The sequence below is a fragment of the Cherax quadricarinatus genome, chromosome 23 (assembly GCF_038502225.1).
Source record: "Cherax quadricarinatus isolate ZL_2023a chromosome 23, ASM3850222v1, whole genome shotgun sequence".
In the NCBI taxonomy this organism is placed as follows: Eukaryota; Metazoa; Arthropoda; class Malacostraca; order Decapoda; family Parastacidae; genus Cherax; species Cherax quadricarinatus.
In genome coordinates this window covers 19,722,625-19,739,448 of record NC_091314.1, presented here as the reverse complement: position 1 = coordinate 19,739,448, position 16,824 = coordinate 19,722,625, and the positions used below count along the sequence as shown (strand labels likewise).

Below are 16,824 nucleotides of genomic sequence, written 5' to 3'. Positions count from 1 at the left end.
CCTCAAAATATTCCTTCCATCTTCCCAATACCTCTACCTCTCCATTTAATAACTCTCCTCTCCTATTTTTAACTGACAAATCCATTTGTTCTCTAGGCTTTCTTAACTTGTTAATCTCACTCCAAAACTTTTTCTTATTTTCAACAAAATTTGTTGATAACATCTCACCCACTCTCTCATTTGCTCTCTTTTTACATTGCTTCACCACTCTCTTAACTTCTCTCTTTTTCTCCATATACTCTTCCCTCCTTGCATCACTTCTACTTTGTAAAAACTTCTCATATGCTAACTTTTTCTCCCTTACTACTCTCTTTACATCATCATTCCACCAATCGCTCCTCTTCCCTCCTGCACCCACTTTCCTGTAACCACAAACTTCTGCTGAACACTCTAACACTACATTTTTAAACCTACCCCATACCTCTTCGACCCCATTGCCTATGCTCTCATTAGCCCATCTATCCTCCAATAGCTGTTTATATCTTACCCTAACTGCCTCCTCTTTTAGTTTATAAACCTTCACCTCTCTCTTCCCTGATGCTTCTATTCTCCTTGTATCCCATCTACCTTTTACTCTCAGTGTAGCTACAACTAGAAAGTGATCTGATATATCTGTGGCCCCTCTATAAACATGTACATCCTGAAGTCTACTCAACAGTCTTTTATCTACCAATACATAATCCAACAAACTACTGTCATTTCGCCCTACATCATATCGTGTATACTTATTTATCCTCTTTTTCTTAAAATATGTATTACCTATAACTAAACCCCTTTCTATACAAAGTTCAATCAAAGGGCTCCCATTATCATTTACACCTGGCACCCCAAACTTACCTACCACACCCTCTCTAAAAGTTTCTCCTACTTTAGCATTCAAGTCCCCTACCACAATTACTCTCTCACTTGGTTCAAAGGCTCCTATACATTCACTTAACATCTCCCAAAATCTCTCTCTCTCCTCTGCATTCCTCTCTTCTCCAGGTGCATACACGCTTATTATGACCCACTTCTCGCATCCAACCTTTACTTTAATCCACATAATTCTTGAATTTACACATTCATATTCTCTTTTCTCCTTCCATAACTGATCATTTAACATTACTGCTACCCCTTCCTTTGCTCTAACTCTCTCAGATACTCCAGATTTAATCCCATTTATTTCCCCCCACTGAAACTCTCCTACCCCCTTCAGCTTTGTTTCGCTTAGGGCCAGGACATCCAACTTCTTTTCATTCATAACATCAGCAATCATCTGTTTCTTGTCATCCGCACTACATCCACGCACATTTAAGCAACCCAGTTTTATAAAGTTTTTCTTCTTCTCTTTTTTAGTAATTGTATACAGGAGAAGGGGTTACTAGCCCATTGCTCCCGGCATTTTAGTCGCCTCATACGACACGCATGGCTTACGGAGGAAAGATTCTTTTCCACTTCCCCATGGACAATAGAAGAAATAAAAAAGAACAAGAGCTATTTAGAAAAAGGAGAAAAACCTAGATGTATGTATATATATATATGCATGTGCGTGTCTGTGAAGTGTGACCAAAGTGTAAGTAGGAGTAGCAAGATATCCCTGTTATCTTAGCGTGTTTATGAGACAGAAAAAGAAACCAGCAATCCTACCATCATGCAAAACAGTTACAGGTTTTTGTTTCACAGTCATCTGGCAGGACGGTAGTACTTCCCTGGGTGGTTGCTGTCTACCAACCTACTACCTACAGAAGTATATACGTATAAAAATACACAGTATACCCCTCCAAACTGCCAATTTCCCAAACCCCTCATCTAGAGTGCAGGCATTGTACTTCCCATTTCTAGGACTCAAGTCCGGTTATATAAAATAACTAGTTTCCTTGAATCCCTTCACTAAACATTACCCTGCTCACACTCCAACAGCTCATCAGGTCCAAAATACCGTATGTCTCGATTCGCTCCTATCTAACACGCTCACGCATGCTTGCTGGAAGTCCAAACCCCTCGGCCACAACACCTCCTTTACCCCCTCCCTCCAACCTTTTCGAGGATGACCCCTACCCTGCCTTCCTTCCCCTACAGATTTATACGCTCTCCATGTCATTCTACTTTGATCCATTCTCTCTAAATGACCAAATGACCTCAACAAACCCTCTTCAGCCCTCTGACTAATACTTTTATTAACTCCACACCTTCTCCTAATTTCCATACTCCGAATTTTCTGCATAATATTTACACCACACATTGCCCTTAGGACATCTCCACCGCCTCCTCACTGCAGCATTTACAACCCAAGCTTCACACCCATGTAATAGTGTTGGTACTACTATACTTTCATACATTCCCTTCTTTGCCTCCATAGATAACATTTTTTGCCTCCACATATACCTCAATGCACCACTCACCTTTTTTCCTTCATCAATTCTTTGATTAACCTCATCCTTCATAAATCCATCTGCTGACACGTCAACTCCCAAATATCTGAAAACATTCATTTTCTATGAAAGTATTTTCTTTTTGGGGATTTTCTTTCTTTTTTGGGTCACCCTGCCTCGGTGGGGGGCGGCCAACTTGTTGAAAAAAAACAAAAAATTCACTTCTTCCATACTCCTCCTCCCCAATTTGGTATCCAGTTTTTCTTTATCTAAATCATTTGATACTCTCATCACCTTACTCTTTTCTATGTTCACTTTCAACTTTCTACCTTTACACACACTCCCAAATTTGTCCACTAACCTTTGCAATTTTTCATTAGAATCTCCCATAAGCACAGTATCATCAGCAAAAAGTAACTGTGTCACTTCCCATTTTGTATTTAATTCCCCATAATTTAATCCCACCCCTCTCCCGAACACCCTAGCATTTACTTCTTTTACAACCCCATCTATAAATATATTAAACAACCATGGTGACATTACACATCCCTGTCTAAGACCTACTTTTACCGGGAAATAGTCTCCCTCTCTTCTGAGCCTCTCTATCCTCATAAAAACTCTTTACAGCATTTAGTAACTTACCACCTATTCCATATACTTGCAACATCTGCCACATTACTTCCGTATCCACTCTATCACATGCCTTTTCTAAATCCATAAATGCAATAAAAACTTTCCTACCTTTATCTAAATATAGATATTATTGGTATAACAGAGACCTGGTTTAACCTGAAAGATAAAGAAATGCCTTCTGAATGCAACATACAAGGCTATAATTATTCCACACTGATAGGATCAACAGGAAGGGTGGTGGAGTGGCGATGTATGTCAGAGATAATTTAAATTGTTGTGTTAGACATGATGTAAGATTAGAAACATCGGACATAGAATCTGTTTCGCTACAGTTTCTCGAGGGTCATGACAAATTAATTTTGGGTGTGATTTATAGGCCCCCAAACCTTGATAGGGAGTGCAGTAAGGTGGTATGGGACGAAATTCGTAAGACATCTAGATACGAAAGTGTTGTGTTAATGGGGGTTTTAACTTCAGACAAATTGATTGGAACAGTATGACAGGAAATCTTGAGTCTGTACTGGTTTTCTAACAGAGTTGTAGATGTGTGGAACAGTCTTCCCAGTGGGGTGATAGAGGCTAGGACCTTGGGTAGCTTTAAGAAGAGATTGGACAAGTATATGAGTGGGAGGGGCTGGGTTTGATTGGTGTCATTGGGTACGTGAGTTATTTCTTGGGTAGCCTTAGGTAGAGGTTGTTTTGATAAGGACCTGCCTCTCATGGGCCAGTAGGCCTTCTGCAGTGTTCCTCCATTCTTATGTTCTTACATGGTTCAGGATTGCTTTTTAGAACAGTTTGTGACAGAACCAACTAGAGGAAACAATCTGACAGTGATAAGGAAATGTGTGAAATTTTCAATACTTACTTTCTATCAGTTTTTACCCAGGAAAATACTAGTGAAATTCCTGAAATGATTGATTATGTAGAACAGGATGATAAACTATGCACGATTGCGGTAACTAGTGACAGTCCTCAGACAAATAGAGAAATTAAAACCTAACAAATCCCAGGGCAATGATGAACTGTTTGCAAGGGTGTTGAAGGAATGTAAAGAGGAACTTAGCATACCTTAGGCTAATCTTTTCAACATATCACTACAAACTGGCACAGTGCCTGATAAGTGGAAAATGACAAATGTAATACGTATTTACAAGGCAGGTGACAGGTCCTTAGCTTCGAACTATAGACCAGTAAGCCTTACCTCCATAGTGGGAAAATTTTTGGAATCGGTAATTGCCGAAGCAATTCGTAGCCATCTTGATAGGCATAAATTGATTAATGAATCTCAACACAGTTTTACTAGTTTTTTTCACTAAGGTGTTTGAGGAGGTAGATCATGGTAATGAATATGATATTGTGTATTTGGACTTCAGTAAGGCTTTCGATAGGGTTCCACATCAGAGACTATTGAGGAAACTTAAAGCACACGGAATAGGAGGAGAAATTTTCTCGTGAGTAGAGGCATGGCTGACAAATAGGCAACAGAGATTTTGCATAAATGGGGAGAAATCAGAATGGAGGCACATCACAAGCAGTTTTCCGCAGGGGTTAGTGTTGGGCCCGTCGTTGTTCACAATTTACATAAACGACATAGATGAGGGAATAAATACTGACATAACAGATTTGATGATGACACCAAAATAGGCTGGCCAATTCATTCTAATGAGAACACTAGAGCATTCCGGGATGATTTGAATAGACTGATGCAATGGTCGTAGAAGTGGCAGATGCAGTTTAATATAGACAAATGCAAAGTATTAAATGTTGGACAGGAAAATAACCATGCCACATATAAACTAAATAATGTAGATCTTAATAATACTGATTGCAGAAAGGAGTTAGGAGTTCTGGAACTATATATATCCTTGATTAGGCCTCATTTAGATTATGCTGCACAATTCTGGTCACCGTATTACAGAAAGGATATAAATGCACTGGAAAATGTACAAAGGAGTATGACAAAGTTGATCCCACGTATCAGAAATCTTCCCTATGAGGGTAGACTGAGGGCCCTGCTTCGCATGGGTCAGTAGGCCTGTTGAAGTGTTCCTTCTTTCTTATGTTCTTATTAATGAATGAAGGTGTATGCATTTCCTCTTTTTGGATCACCCTACCTTGGTGTGTGTGACTGGTGTTTAAATAAATGAAGAACAAGTCTTTTGGATGGCATTTTACTGTTCTCTTCCTTGTCAAGTAGGTTTTATAAAGTTTGCTCGTGAGTACGACAGCTTCTAAAATGAAGACTTCCTCTGCATTACTTCCCTGTATACCCACACGTTGCTGCAGTCACTGAACAATAATAAAACTAAACTTTTCAGATATCTGATTGATGCTGGTGCTAATGTCAATGCCCAGACATCAACGGGGGATACTGCACTTACTTATGCATGTGAGAATGGACACACAGATGTTGCTGACCTCCTGTTGCAAGCTGGGGCTAATCTGGTGAGTATTGAATCTGTATTTTTTTTTTTTTTTTTTTGTATGAAGACTGCCATTTGAATGATACTTTTTCTTTTGGGGAGGGACTAGAAAAAAAAAGAAATCGTAAACTTGTACTTGATGATGATTTTAGTTGTGACATTCGTTTTTTTTTTATGCTACATGAACATCAATTGCAATAATAAGCTTCATATAGGAGAAAGAAATTTATGACAACTTTTTGGTCCGACTTGGACCATTAACTAAAGCACATAATCATTCTTGAATGCTGCAGATAGGATATTTACATATATAGTCATTTCTCCTACTAAACAGTGGAGATTGCAAAGTTTTCCCACCCCATGAAAATCATAAACTAGGTTGTTGGTGTTTTTGTCAACTTCTATGAAGGGGTTGCTCAAGAACATACAGCCTTTCAGTACACTTAGGTGCTTCATCTTTTCAGTTATTTACTTTGTAAATCTTTCAGGAGCATGAGAGTGAAGGTGGGCGCACACCACTGATGAAGGCTTGTCGGGCAGGCCACCTTTGTACGGTACAGTTCCTGATTGTGAAGGGTGGTGATGTGAACAAGACCACCACTAACAATGACCACACACCACTCTCCTTAGCCTGTGCTGGTGGGCACGTTCCTGTGGTGGAGTTACTGTTGGTTCATGGTGCTGACCCTCATCACAAGCTCAAGGTAAAAAATCTTACTAACATCAATTGCATTTTCAAGTACAGTGGACCCTCGAGTTTAGAACTTATTTCATTCCAGACGGCTGTTTCAAGTTCTGTTACTGAATGAATTTCTTCTCATCAGGAATAATGTAAATTAGATTAATCTGTTTCAGAACCTCAAAAATACACTTACAAAAGCACTTACAAAATTTTTTTTATTTTATTAACACACTGGCCAATTCCCACCAAGGCAGGGTGGCCTGAAAAAGAAAAACTTTCACCATCATTCACTCCATCACTGTCTTGTCAGAAGGGTGCTTTACACTACAGTTTTTAAACTGCAACATTAACACCCCTCCTTCAGAGTGCAGGCACTGTACTTCCCATCTCCAGGACTCAAGTCCGGCCTGCCGGTTTCCGTGAATCCCTTCATAAATGTTACTTTGCTCACACTCCAACAGCGTGCCAAGTATTAAAAACCATTTGTCTCCATTCACTCCTATCAAACACGCTCACGCATGCTGGCTGGAAGTCCAAGCCCCTCGCCGACCCCTACCCCGCCTTCCTTCCACTACAGACTGATACACTCTTGAAGTCATTCTGTTTCGCTCCATTCTCTCTACATATCCGAACCACCTCGGCAACCCTTCCTCAGCCTTCTGGACAACAGTTTTGGCAATCTCGCACCTCCTCCTAACTTCCAAACTACAAATTCTCTGCATTGTATTCACACCACACATTACCCTCAGCCATGACATCTCCACTGCCTTCAGCCTTCTCCTCGCTGCAACATTCATCACCCATGCTTCACACCCATACAGGAGCATTGGTAAAACTATACTCTCATACATTCCCCTCTTTGCTTCCAAGGACAAAGTTCTTTGTCTCCACAGACTCCTAAGTGCACCGCTCACTCTTTTCCCCTCATCAATTCTATGATTCGCCTCATCTTTCATAGACCCATCCGCTGACACGTCCACTCCCAGATATCTGAATGCATTCACCTCCTCCATACTCTCTCCCTCCAATCTGATATCCAATCTTTCATCACCTAATCTTTTTGTTATCCTCATAACCTTACTCTTTCCTGTATTCACTTTGTTTTCTTCTTTTACATACCCTACCAAATTCATCCACCAACCTTTGCAACTTCTCTTCAGAATCACCCAAGAACACAGTGTCATCAGCAAAGAGCAGCTGTGACAACTCCCACTTTGTGTGATTCTTTATCTTTTAACTCCACGCCTCTTGCCAAGACCCTCGCATTTACTTCTCTTACAACCCTATCTATAAATATATTAAACAACCACAGTGACATCACACATCCTTGTCTAAGGCCTACTTTTACTGGGAAATAATCTCCCTCTTTCCTACATACTCTAACTTGGGCCTCACTATCCTCGTAAAAACTCTTCACTGCTTTCAGTAACCTACCTCCTATACCATACATCTGCAACATCTGCCACATTGCCCTCCTATCCACCCTGTCATACGCCTTTTCCAAATCCATAAATGGCACAAAAACCTCTTTAGCCTTATCTAAATACTGTTCACTTAAATGTTTCACTGTAAACACCTGGTCCACACACCCCTTTCCTTTCCTAAAGCCTCCTTGTTCATCTGCTATCCTATTCTCCGTCTTGCTCTTAATTCTTTCAATAATAACTCTACCATACACTTTACCAGGTATACTCAACAGACTTATCCCCCTTACAAAAATACACTTACTTAATTGGTCGAGTTGGGAGCAGTTCTAAACTCGAGGGTCCACTGTATTTTTATTTTATTGTGTATATTCTTAAGCAGCTTGCATTGGCATGCATTATCCTTATAAAGAAGATCATGAATTGAAGATTTTTTTATTCTTAAATGTTAAAACATAGAATGTAATTACACACTAAAAAGTATAAAAAACAATGTACAGCATCATTACTCAATACAGTGGATCCTCCCTTTTTGTGATTAATCCGTTTCAGAGTCTGACAAAATGTGAAATTCACAAAAACTGTAATCATTTTCCCCATAAGAAATAATGTAAATCCAATTAATCTGTTTCAGACATCCAAAAATATAAACAAAAAATACATTTTATAGAGAATAACCGTATTTCGCGGCTTATTTATGCCGCAGTTCATCTAATATGACATAAACAATATTAATAACATAGAAACATGATATACTCTAGAATGAATAAAATATGGCATTACGTAAATAAGGAGTGGTGGTCATGTTGTTGTTGGGTTTATAAGGGCCACTGAGAGTATAAGCCGTACATATTAATGGTAATGGAGGCGGCAGCAGAAGCCACCAATATTATTCATACAAACAATGTGTGTAATTTATAAATAAGAAATATTTGCACTTTATAAATAAGAAAGATTTACACTTACTGTACCTTGGAGATGCTGGCATTGGTTTAGCATGGTAAAAGATAGGCAGGGCGGCATATGTTGTCAGTGGCCCTATATACCTCCAATAACTTTGGAGGAGTCACTTTCGTGTCGTCCTTTTTCCATCGCTTAATCGCATAACTTGCTTGCTACACTGTTAACGCTACATTTTATTGTTGGCTGGCGCTATAGCCTTTATCGACTTGTGCTGCTTTAGTATCGCATATATCGTAGAATCACTGAAGGCGGCACATTCTCCCCTCTCTCTTCCTCCTCCACTTTGTTACTTTGCTACGAGTTTTTTCTTAAATTCTGTCATGTTTCTCACCTATATCAACAGGTTAGCACTAGCAGCTTTCTTTGGGCCCATGGTGGCTTATTTAGCAGTCACACAGAATAAACAAGTGCAAAAAACAATGAGTTATTACAAAATGTTTCCTATGACCTCGCAGGATAATGTTAACTCACCGAGAAACAAAGCGACACTGCCTCAGAATGCGTGTGTGTGAGGCTTTGCGTGTGCACAGCTCTTGGACAAGTACCATACCACCGACGAGAGCAGAGGAAAGTAAAAAAAAACGAGCCAGTATTTTTACGAAAGTTAGTGATAACTGAAATTCACGAAAACAGAGCCCAACGAAAGGGGAAGGTCCACTGTATTTGTTAAGTATTTATCGTTAAATGTTATGAAATTGTATGATCAAAAAATGGATTATATTTCTGAAGATTTACCCATAAATTCTATATTTCATTGTGTGAACTGCAAGAGACTTGAAACTCTTAAATGTAATTTTTATTTGACTTGATATTTGTTATAAAAGTTTATCATACAAATATTGAGGAATATATTTCGTAGTTTTCAAGCGTGCACCTTATATTAAAAGTAGGAAGAGATACTCAAATATAAAAAAAATTAATTTGTTTATATTCAACAATCATTTGAGCTATTAAACCATACCCCGGCCGGGATTGAACCCGCGGTCAGAGAGTCTCAAAACTCCAGCCCGTCGCGTTAGCCACTAGACCAGCTAGCCACAATAAGATTCGTCCAACTAGGTATATTTCTACACCATAGGAAGGTTACCACAGGCACCACTGTGACACAAATGCAAGTTTTTACAAACGAATCTCCAGCTAGCGTGGCCGTGACGAACTCTAGCTCAAGTCCCTTCACTGAGTGAGTCATGTTGACGGCAGTGAAGGGACTTGAGCTAGAGTTCGTCACGGCCACGCTAGCTGGAGATTCGTCTGTAAAACTTGCATTTGTGGTCACAGTGGTGCCTGTGCTAACCTTCCTATGGTGTAGAAATATACCTAGTTGGACGAATCTTATTGTGGCTAGCTGGTCTAGTGGCTAACGCGACGGGCTGGAGTTTTGAGACTCTCTGATCGCGGGTTCAATCCCGGCCGGGGTATGGTTTGTTTGCAATCGTGTCATTACGATTTCGTGAGTCATTTGAGCTCTTATTATCGTAAATTATTTGTTTTATTTAAATGAGTGGTTTTGATGCTCAAAAATCCCCCCCCCCCCCCACACACACACACGTACGTACGTTACAACTAACTGGATGTAGACCAGAATAATAATAGTTTGTATATAATTCCTGTTAATTTTTTTGGTTGTGATGAAATTTATGACTATATACTGTACTCATGAAAGAAATTGGCTTTTTTCTCATTTCTTACTCTTTCTGATACCCTTTTCTTTCCTCTTCCATTCTCTTCATCGTTCCCAGCTGAGAGGTGGATATGATTGTAGTTTACCCTAGTAATTTTTTTTTTTTTTATCAAAGTTATATTTATAATTCATAATGTAGAAACAGTTAATGTTAGGTCGTGATACAGCAATAATTAGAGGCTGTGTGAAAAACTACTCCATAGTGTGACTGTTAGCTGCAGCCTGGATGCAAATGTTCGAATACTTTGTATAATTGCTGATTTCAGCCATGGCATAACTATGGAAGCAAGCAGTTTTACTCCGCTGTACTTTTAAAGAGTTTAACATTTTATTGTAATTTTTTAACACGCTGGCCATCTTCCACAAAGGTAGGTTGACAGACGAAGTAAGCACTTTCACTGTCACTCAATCACTGTCTTGCCAGAAGTGTGCTGATATTACAGTTCAGATGACCCTCCAAACCACAACATCCCCCACCCCTCTTTTAGAGGGCAGTCACTGTATTTTTGTAATAACTGCTTAATATCAAATGTAAATACAGTGAACCCCCGACTTACGAAGGCCTCATCTTGCGATAAAATCGACTTACGAAGCATTTCAGTGCAAAAAAATTTCCCTGACCTATAAAGAAAAACTCAACTTAAATCATTCGTCCCGAACGCGGTCCGTCTGGCCAGAGCACTTCAGCTCAGCTAGTGCCATTACTTACAAGCCAGGGTGGATGGCTGCACGCATACATTTGATAAATTTTGTATTCCGTTGTTTTTTGTGCTTGCATGAGCGTGTTCAATAGGAGTGAATGGAGACGAATGGTATTTGGGACCTGACGATCTGTTGGAGTGTGAGCAGGGTAATATTTAGTGAAGGGATTCAGGAAAACCGTTTTTATGTAGCCGGACTTCATCCTGGAAATGGGAAGTACAATGCCTGCGCTCTAAAGGAGGGGTTTCGGGATATTAGCAGTTTGGAGGGATATGTTGTGTATCTTTATACGTATATGCTTCTAAACTGTTGTGTTCTGAGCACCTCTGCAAAAACAGTGATTGTGTGAGTGAGGTGAAAGTGTTGAATGATGATGAAAGTATTTTCTTTTTTGGGGATTCTTTCTTTTTGGGTCACCCTGCCTCGGTGGGAGACGGCCGACTTGTTGAAAAAAAAAAAATACTAAATAAAGCACCATGGGCCTAAAGAAAGCTTCTAGTGCCAACCCTGTGGTAAAAAAGGGTGAGAAATACTATCGTGCCACAGTCAGCTGCTGCTGCTGCTATACCACAGTAAGCTGCTGCTGCTGTACCATGGTCAGCTGCTGCTGCTGTACCACGGTCAGCTGCTGCTGCTGTACCACGGTCAGCTGCTGCTGCTGTACCACAGTCAGCTGCTGCTTCTGCTGCTGTACCACGGTCAGCTGCTGCTGCTGCTGTAACACTGTCAGTTGCTGCTGCACCACTGTCAGCTATTGCTGCACCATCGTCAGCTGTACTACTCGAAGGTGTGGAGAGACTGTTGTTGGTGTGGTTTAACGAGAAACAACCCCAGAGGGTTAGCCACCCAGGATAACCAAAGAAAGACAGTGCGTCATCGAGGACTGTCTTAACTTATTTCCATTGGGGTCCTTAATCTTGTCCCCCAGGATGCGACCCACACTAGTCGACTAACACCCAGGTGAACAGGAAAAAATGCCTGGAACTAGCGCTCATATTGGTGAATTTAAGGCCAGCAAAGGTTGGTTTGAGAGTTTTAACTCGGTGGGAGACGGCCGACTTGTTGAAAAAAAAAAAAAAAAAATATACATCTTACGCGCCACCGTTTTTGATGTGTATATACTCATAAATTCTAGCGGCTCAAATCGAGTAGGAGAAAGCTGGTAGGCCCACATGTGAGAGAATGGGTCTGTGTGGTCACTGTGCACCATATAAAAAAAATTCTGCAGCACGCAGTGCATAGCGAGAAAAAAAAAACTCCGACCATTTTTTTTATTTAAATGCCGATTTTGTGGTCTATTTTCGTATAGTATTTGTGGTTGTATTCTCGTTTTCTTGATCTCATTTGATAGAATGGAAAACACATTATAGAAATACTAGAGGTGATTTTGATTGGTCTTACTATGAAAAGAACCTTGAAATGGAGCTCAAAGTAGGAGAAATGTTTGATTTTTGCCGATGTTCAAAAGTAAACAAATGATGTCATTTTCCAATAAATGTCCAAGTAGCCATTCTGATATGCAGTCATGAATGGGTTGACATTATTTATACAATTATTACATTATTGCAGTATTCTGCATAACAGTAAATCTTCTATTTTTTGTTTGAATAAAAATTCAAAATAGAAAGCAGAAGTAATATCAGAGGGACCTGGAGACGTGACTGATGAACAAAGGAAATGTTATTTGAGAGCCAGGTATGTCTGCATTGTTCATTCTGGACCCTATTTTGAAACTGTCATTTTTTTAATTTTCGTGAAATTGGCCAAATTGCAAATTTCTGACCACGTTATTGGGTAGTTGAAATCGGTAATGGGCAGTTTCTTGTACTCAGTTGATAGAAAAAATGGAGTTCTAAAGAAATAGCTATGAGTTTGGTCGACTGGAACAATGGAATTAGCCGAAAATAGGGCTCAAAGTGGGTGAAATTGCCGATTCGTAAATATCGCTGAGGTCGCTAACTTAGCTAGAGCTAATTCCATCAGTTTCCCATCAAATTTCATTCTTTTGGTGTCATTACAATCGGGAAAAGATTCTCTATCATTTCATAAGTTTTTTTTTTTTTTTTTTTTTTTGCAACACCAGGAGACACCTCAGGATTTGGGGTTGTGACAGTCAAAGTGTTAGGAATCGTAGTGGCATACACAGTGTGATAAGGCATGGTGAAGCTGAAAAATTCCAACCCCAACAAGTGTTTAATTGTGACGACTCAGGCCTGTTCTGGAAGAAAATGCCAAACAGGACCTATATTACTCAGGAGGAAAAGGCATTCCCAGGACACAAGCCTATGAAAGACAGGCTAACTCATGTTTTGTTGTAATGCTAGTGGGGATTGCAAAGTGAAGCCTTTACTTGTGTATCACTCTGAAAATCCCAGTGTTTAAGAAAATTAGTCTCTCATCGCTCATCACTACATCTTCAATAAAGGTGTCATTTATTCTTCATTTAGTACAGTATATTGTGCATGTAGCCTTCTTTTTGTGTGTAGGAAAACGTATATTTCATGTGGTAAAATTTTTTTTTCATACTTTTGGGTGTCTGGAATGGATTAATTGGATTTCCATTATTTCTTACGAGGAAAATTAATTCAACTTAAGATAATTTCATCTAACGATGAGCTCTCTGGAATGGATTAATATCATAAGTCGAGGGTCCACTGTACTATTTAATAATGGAGTGATTGGTAACTTTGTTCAATAAATGTATGAAAGAGGAGAAGGTACCTAAGGATTGGCAAAGAGCATATATAGTTCCTTTATTTAAAGGGAAGGGGGACAAAAGAGACTGTGAAAATTATAGGAGAAGTTTATAAGATATTTGGGAGTTGATTTTATCAGCAGATGAGTTTATGAAGGATGAGGTTAACCACAGAATTGACAAAGGAAAAAACATGAGTGGTGTGTTGAGGTATCTGTGGAAACAAAAAACATTATCCATGGAGGCAATGAAGGGAATGTACGAAAGTATAATGGTACCGACGCTTGTGTGGGTGTGAAGCATGGGTTGTAAATGCTGCAGCAAGGAGAAGGCTGGAGGCAGTAGAGATGTCGTGTCTAAGGGCAGTGTGTGGTGTGAATATTATGCAGAGAATTCTTAGTGTGCAAATTAGGAGGAGGTGTGGGGTTACTAAAAGTATTAGTCAGAGGGCTGAAGAGGGGTTGTTGAGGTTGTTTGGTCATTTAGAGAGATTGAAACAAAGTAGAATGACTTGGAGAGGGTAAAGGTGGTTTTGTAGACGAGGAGCTTGAACTTCCAGCAAGTGTGTGTGTGCGTGTTAGAGTGAATGGAGATGAATGGTTTTTGGGACCTGACAAGCTGTTGGAGTGCGAGCAGGGTAATATTTTGTGAAGGGATTCAGGGAAACTGGTTAGCCTGACTTGAGTCCTGGAAATGGGAAGTACAATGCCTGCACTTTAAAGAAGGGGTTTGGGATATTGGCAGTGTGGAAGGACATCTTAACTATCGTATCCGAGCGCCACTGCAAAGACAGTGATTATGGATGAGTGATGGTGAAAGTGTTGAATGATGAAAGTTTTTTCTTTCTTTCTGGGTTTTTCTTTCTTTTTGGTTTTTTCTTTCTTTTTGGGTCACCCTTCCTCAGTGGGAAATGGCTGGCTGAAATGTTAAAAAAAAAAAAATTGGGAGTGCACTTGTCATTGGATAGATACGTGAAAGACGAGGTGAACCATAGAAGTGATGAAAGGAAAAAGGCGAGTGATGCATTGAAGCATCTGTGGAGACTAAGCACATTATCCATGGAGGGAGAGGATTGTATAAGAGTATGCTGGTACCAACACTTAAATGGGTGTGAAGCATTGGTTGTAAATGCTACAGCAAGGAGAATGCTGGAGGCAGTGGAGAAGTCATGTATAAGGGCAGTGTGTTTTGTGAATATTGTGGAGAGAATTTGTAGCTTGAAAATTAGGAAGTCTAGAGTTACTAAAAGTGTTTTCCAGAGGGCTGGGGGAGGGGGGTGTTGAGATGGTTTGGAACAAAATAGGGTGACTTGGAGGATCTATAAATCTGTAGTGGAGGGAAGGCAGCATAGGGGTCACCCTAGGAAAGGTTGGAGGGAGGAGGTTTTGTGTGTGATGGGCTTGGACATCCAGCAGGCATTTGTGAGAATGTTAGATAGGAGTGAGTGGAGGCAAATGGTGTTTTTGGACTTGACATGCTGTTGGTGGGTGAGCAAGGAAACATTTTGTGAAGGGATTCAGGAAAACCTGTTTGCCAGACTGTCAAGGAGGTGGTAAGTACAGTACCTGCACTCTGGAGGAGGGGTGGGGATCTTAACTTAGGTATCAGTGCACCTTTGGCATGATAGTGATGGAGTTAATGATAGTAAAAGTGTCTTTTTCTGATCACCTTACTCCAGTGGCAGACAGCCAGTGTGTTAAATAAAATAATGCAGATCTGGAGAATGTAGAGAGAACACTTATCATTCTGATTCACTATCACTTCTGATTCAGAAGTCCCTTGCACTGTACTCCTTTGTACATAGGTGAGAAAGATACCTCACAGTTGACACCTGGAAAAGCAAGAGGGAATGATCCCAAATGTGCACACTGAAATCCTTCCTAATAAAGCAAGAGGGTCCGCAGATATTGCAAACTATCCCGTGACAACTCAGGGTGCCATCTTTGCACTAAGCGATAACTCAAAAGTGTAAAGGATCATCAGCCATTTACCCTTGATACATAAGGGGAATTACTAACATACCCATAGCTGTATTCATAAGGGAATTGAATAGGTTCCTTAAGTCAGTTCCTGATTGGCCGCATTAGATTGCTTGTGGCCAACAACTGGGTGGGATGGTTTGGGACTGGGTGCAACGTTGTCTGACCCTTATGGGTTTAGTGCTTAATTATGATTATTATAATTGGGACTGGGTCATAGGGGGGTCACTGCCCTTATGACCCAGTGCTTATTATACCGATGTTTATTATACCCAGGTATAATAAATATTACTTTGCCATATTTATTTCCAAGGAAGTGCTGCATTAGCACTGCTACATTTATTGTTTTTCTTGTAGGACAACTCTACCATGTTGATGGAGGCAAGCCGTGGTGGCCACACCAAGGTCGTGCAACTTCTCATCGACTTTCCCAGCTCCATTTCTCATCTCCTTCCCGTGGTTGCCCCCCCACATCCCAGTGTGACTGGTGGCAGCACAGGAGCAACAGGAGATTTGACCAGTGGGCCCCTGCTGGAAGGAGATCCACCACACCTCACCATGGGTCTCACAGTGGTCCCCGGCTCAGATCCTCAGACTCCCTTAGTGCTCAATGCAACTCAACCCATATTTAATGATATTGGTAAGCACATTCTGTATAGTTTCTTCCATCTCTATTCTTTTTTTTTATTGCTGTTGTGGATCTTGACTACAATTATTTGTAAGTAATTATTATTAGGTGTGTGTTTTATCATTGTGTTGCAGTTCCTATATCCTCTCCCTTGTAATGATCAAATTTGATACAAAAGGAATTGTGTGGAGAGCCAAAATAAAAAATTATTTCTTTTGAAAATAGATTGGAAATAAGGTCTTTCCATGCATGTATGAAGAGTTTCAGATAAACTTCTCAAAAAATATAAGAGAAAACTAATTGTTGATCTTGATGTTTCTTTTAATTTTATGTTATTAAACTTGTAAATTACATTATTTAACATTTTATACCATACAAAAGTTGTGTCAAGTGTTTTTAATTAATCATTGCCAGTGTATAAGAAAAATTATGGATTTCTTTTTAACTGAATTATTACTTAAACTAAATTCTTTGTATAAGAAAGTACTTGGTTTATCAGGCCTCTGAATCCACAGTTATTGAGAGAGATTTAATATGCTAATCATCCCAAGATATAATGTAATTATTTTTATAAATAAAAGCAGTATTTAGCTGCAAACAAGAAAATTGTTACAAGTGTTACAGCTCTTGAGAAGATTGTAGAAAACTAAAAATCCTGTTAAT

The 16,824-nt window shown here is 39.7% G+C and overlaps 1 protein-coding gene across 3 annotated transcripts in view; it reads left to right on the top strand.

The window, feature by feature from the left end:
* Positions 1-16,824, top strand: part of LOC128685747 (ankyrin repeat domain-containing protein 17-like) — a gene marked incomplete at its 3' end in the record, with an annotated part of 256,077 nt that overhangs the window by 217,885 nt on the left and 21,368 nt on the right. For all 3 annotated transcript variants that reach the window (XM_070088008.1, XM_070088007.1, XM_070088009.1), the window contains 3 exon segments: positions 5,303-5,429; positions 5,896-6,111; positions 15,891-16,173. In XM_070088008.1, coding sequence (XP_069944109.1) covers positions 5,303-5,429; positions 5,896-6,111; positions 15,891-16,173 — 626 coding nt within the window.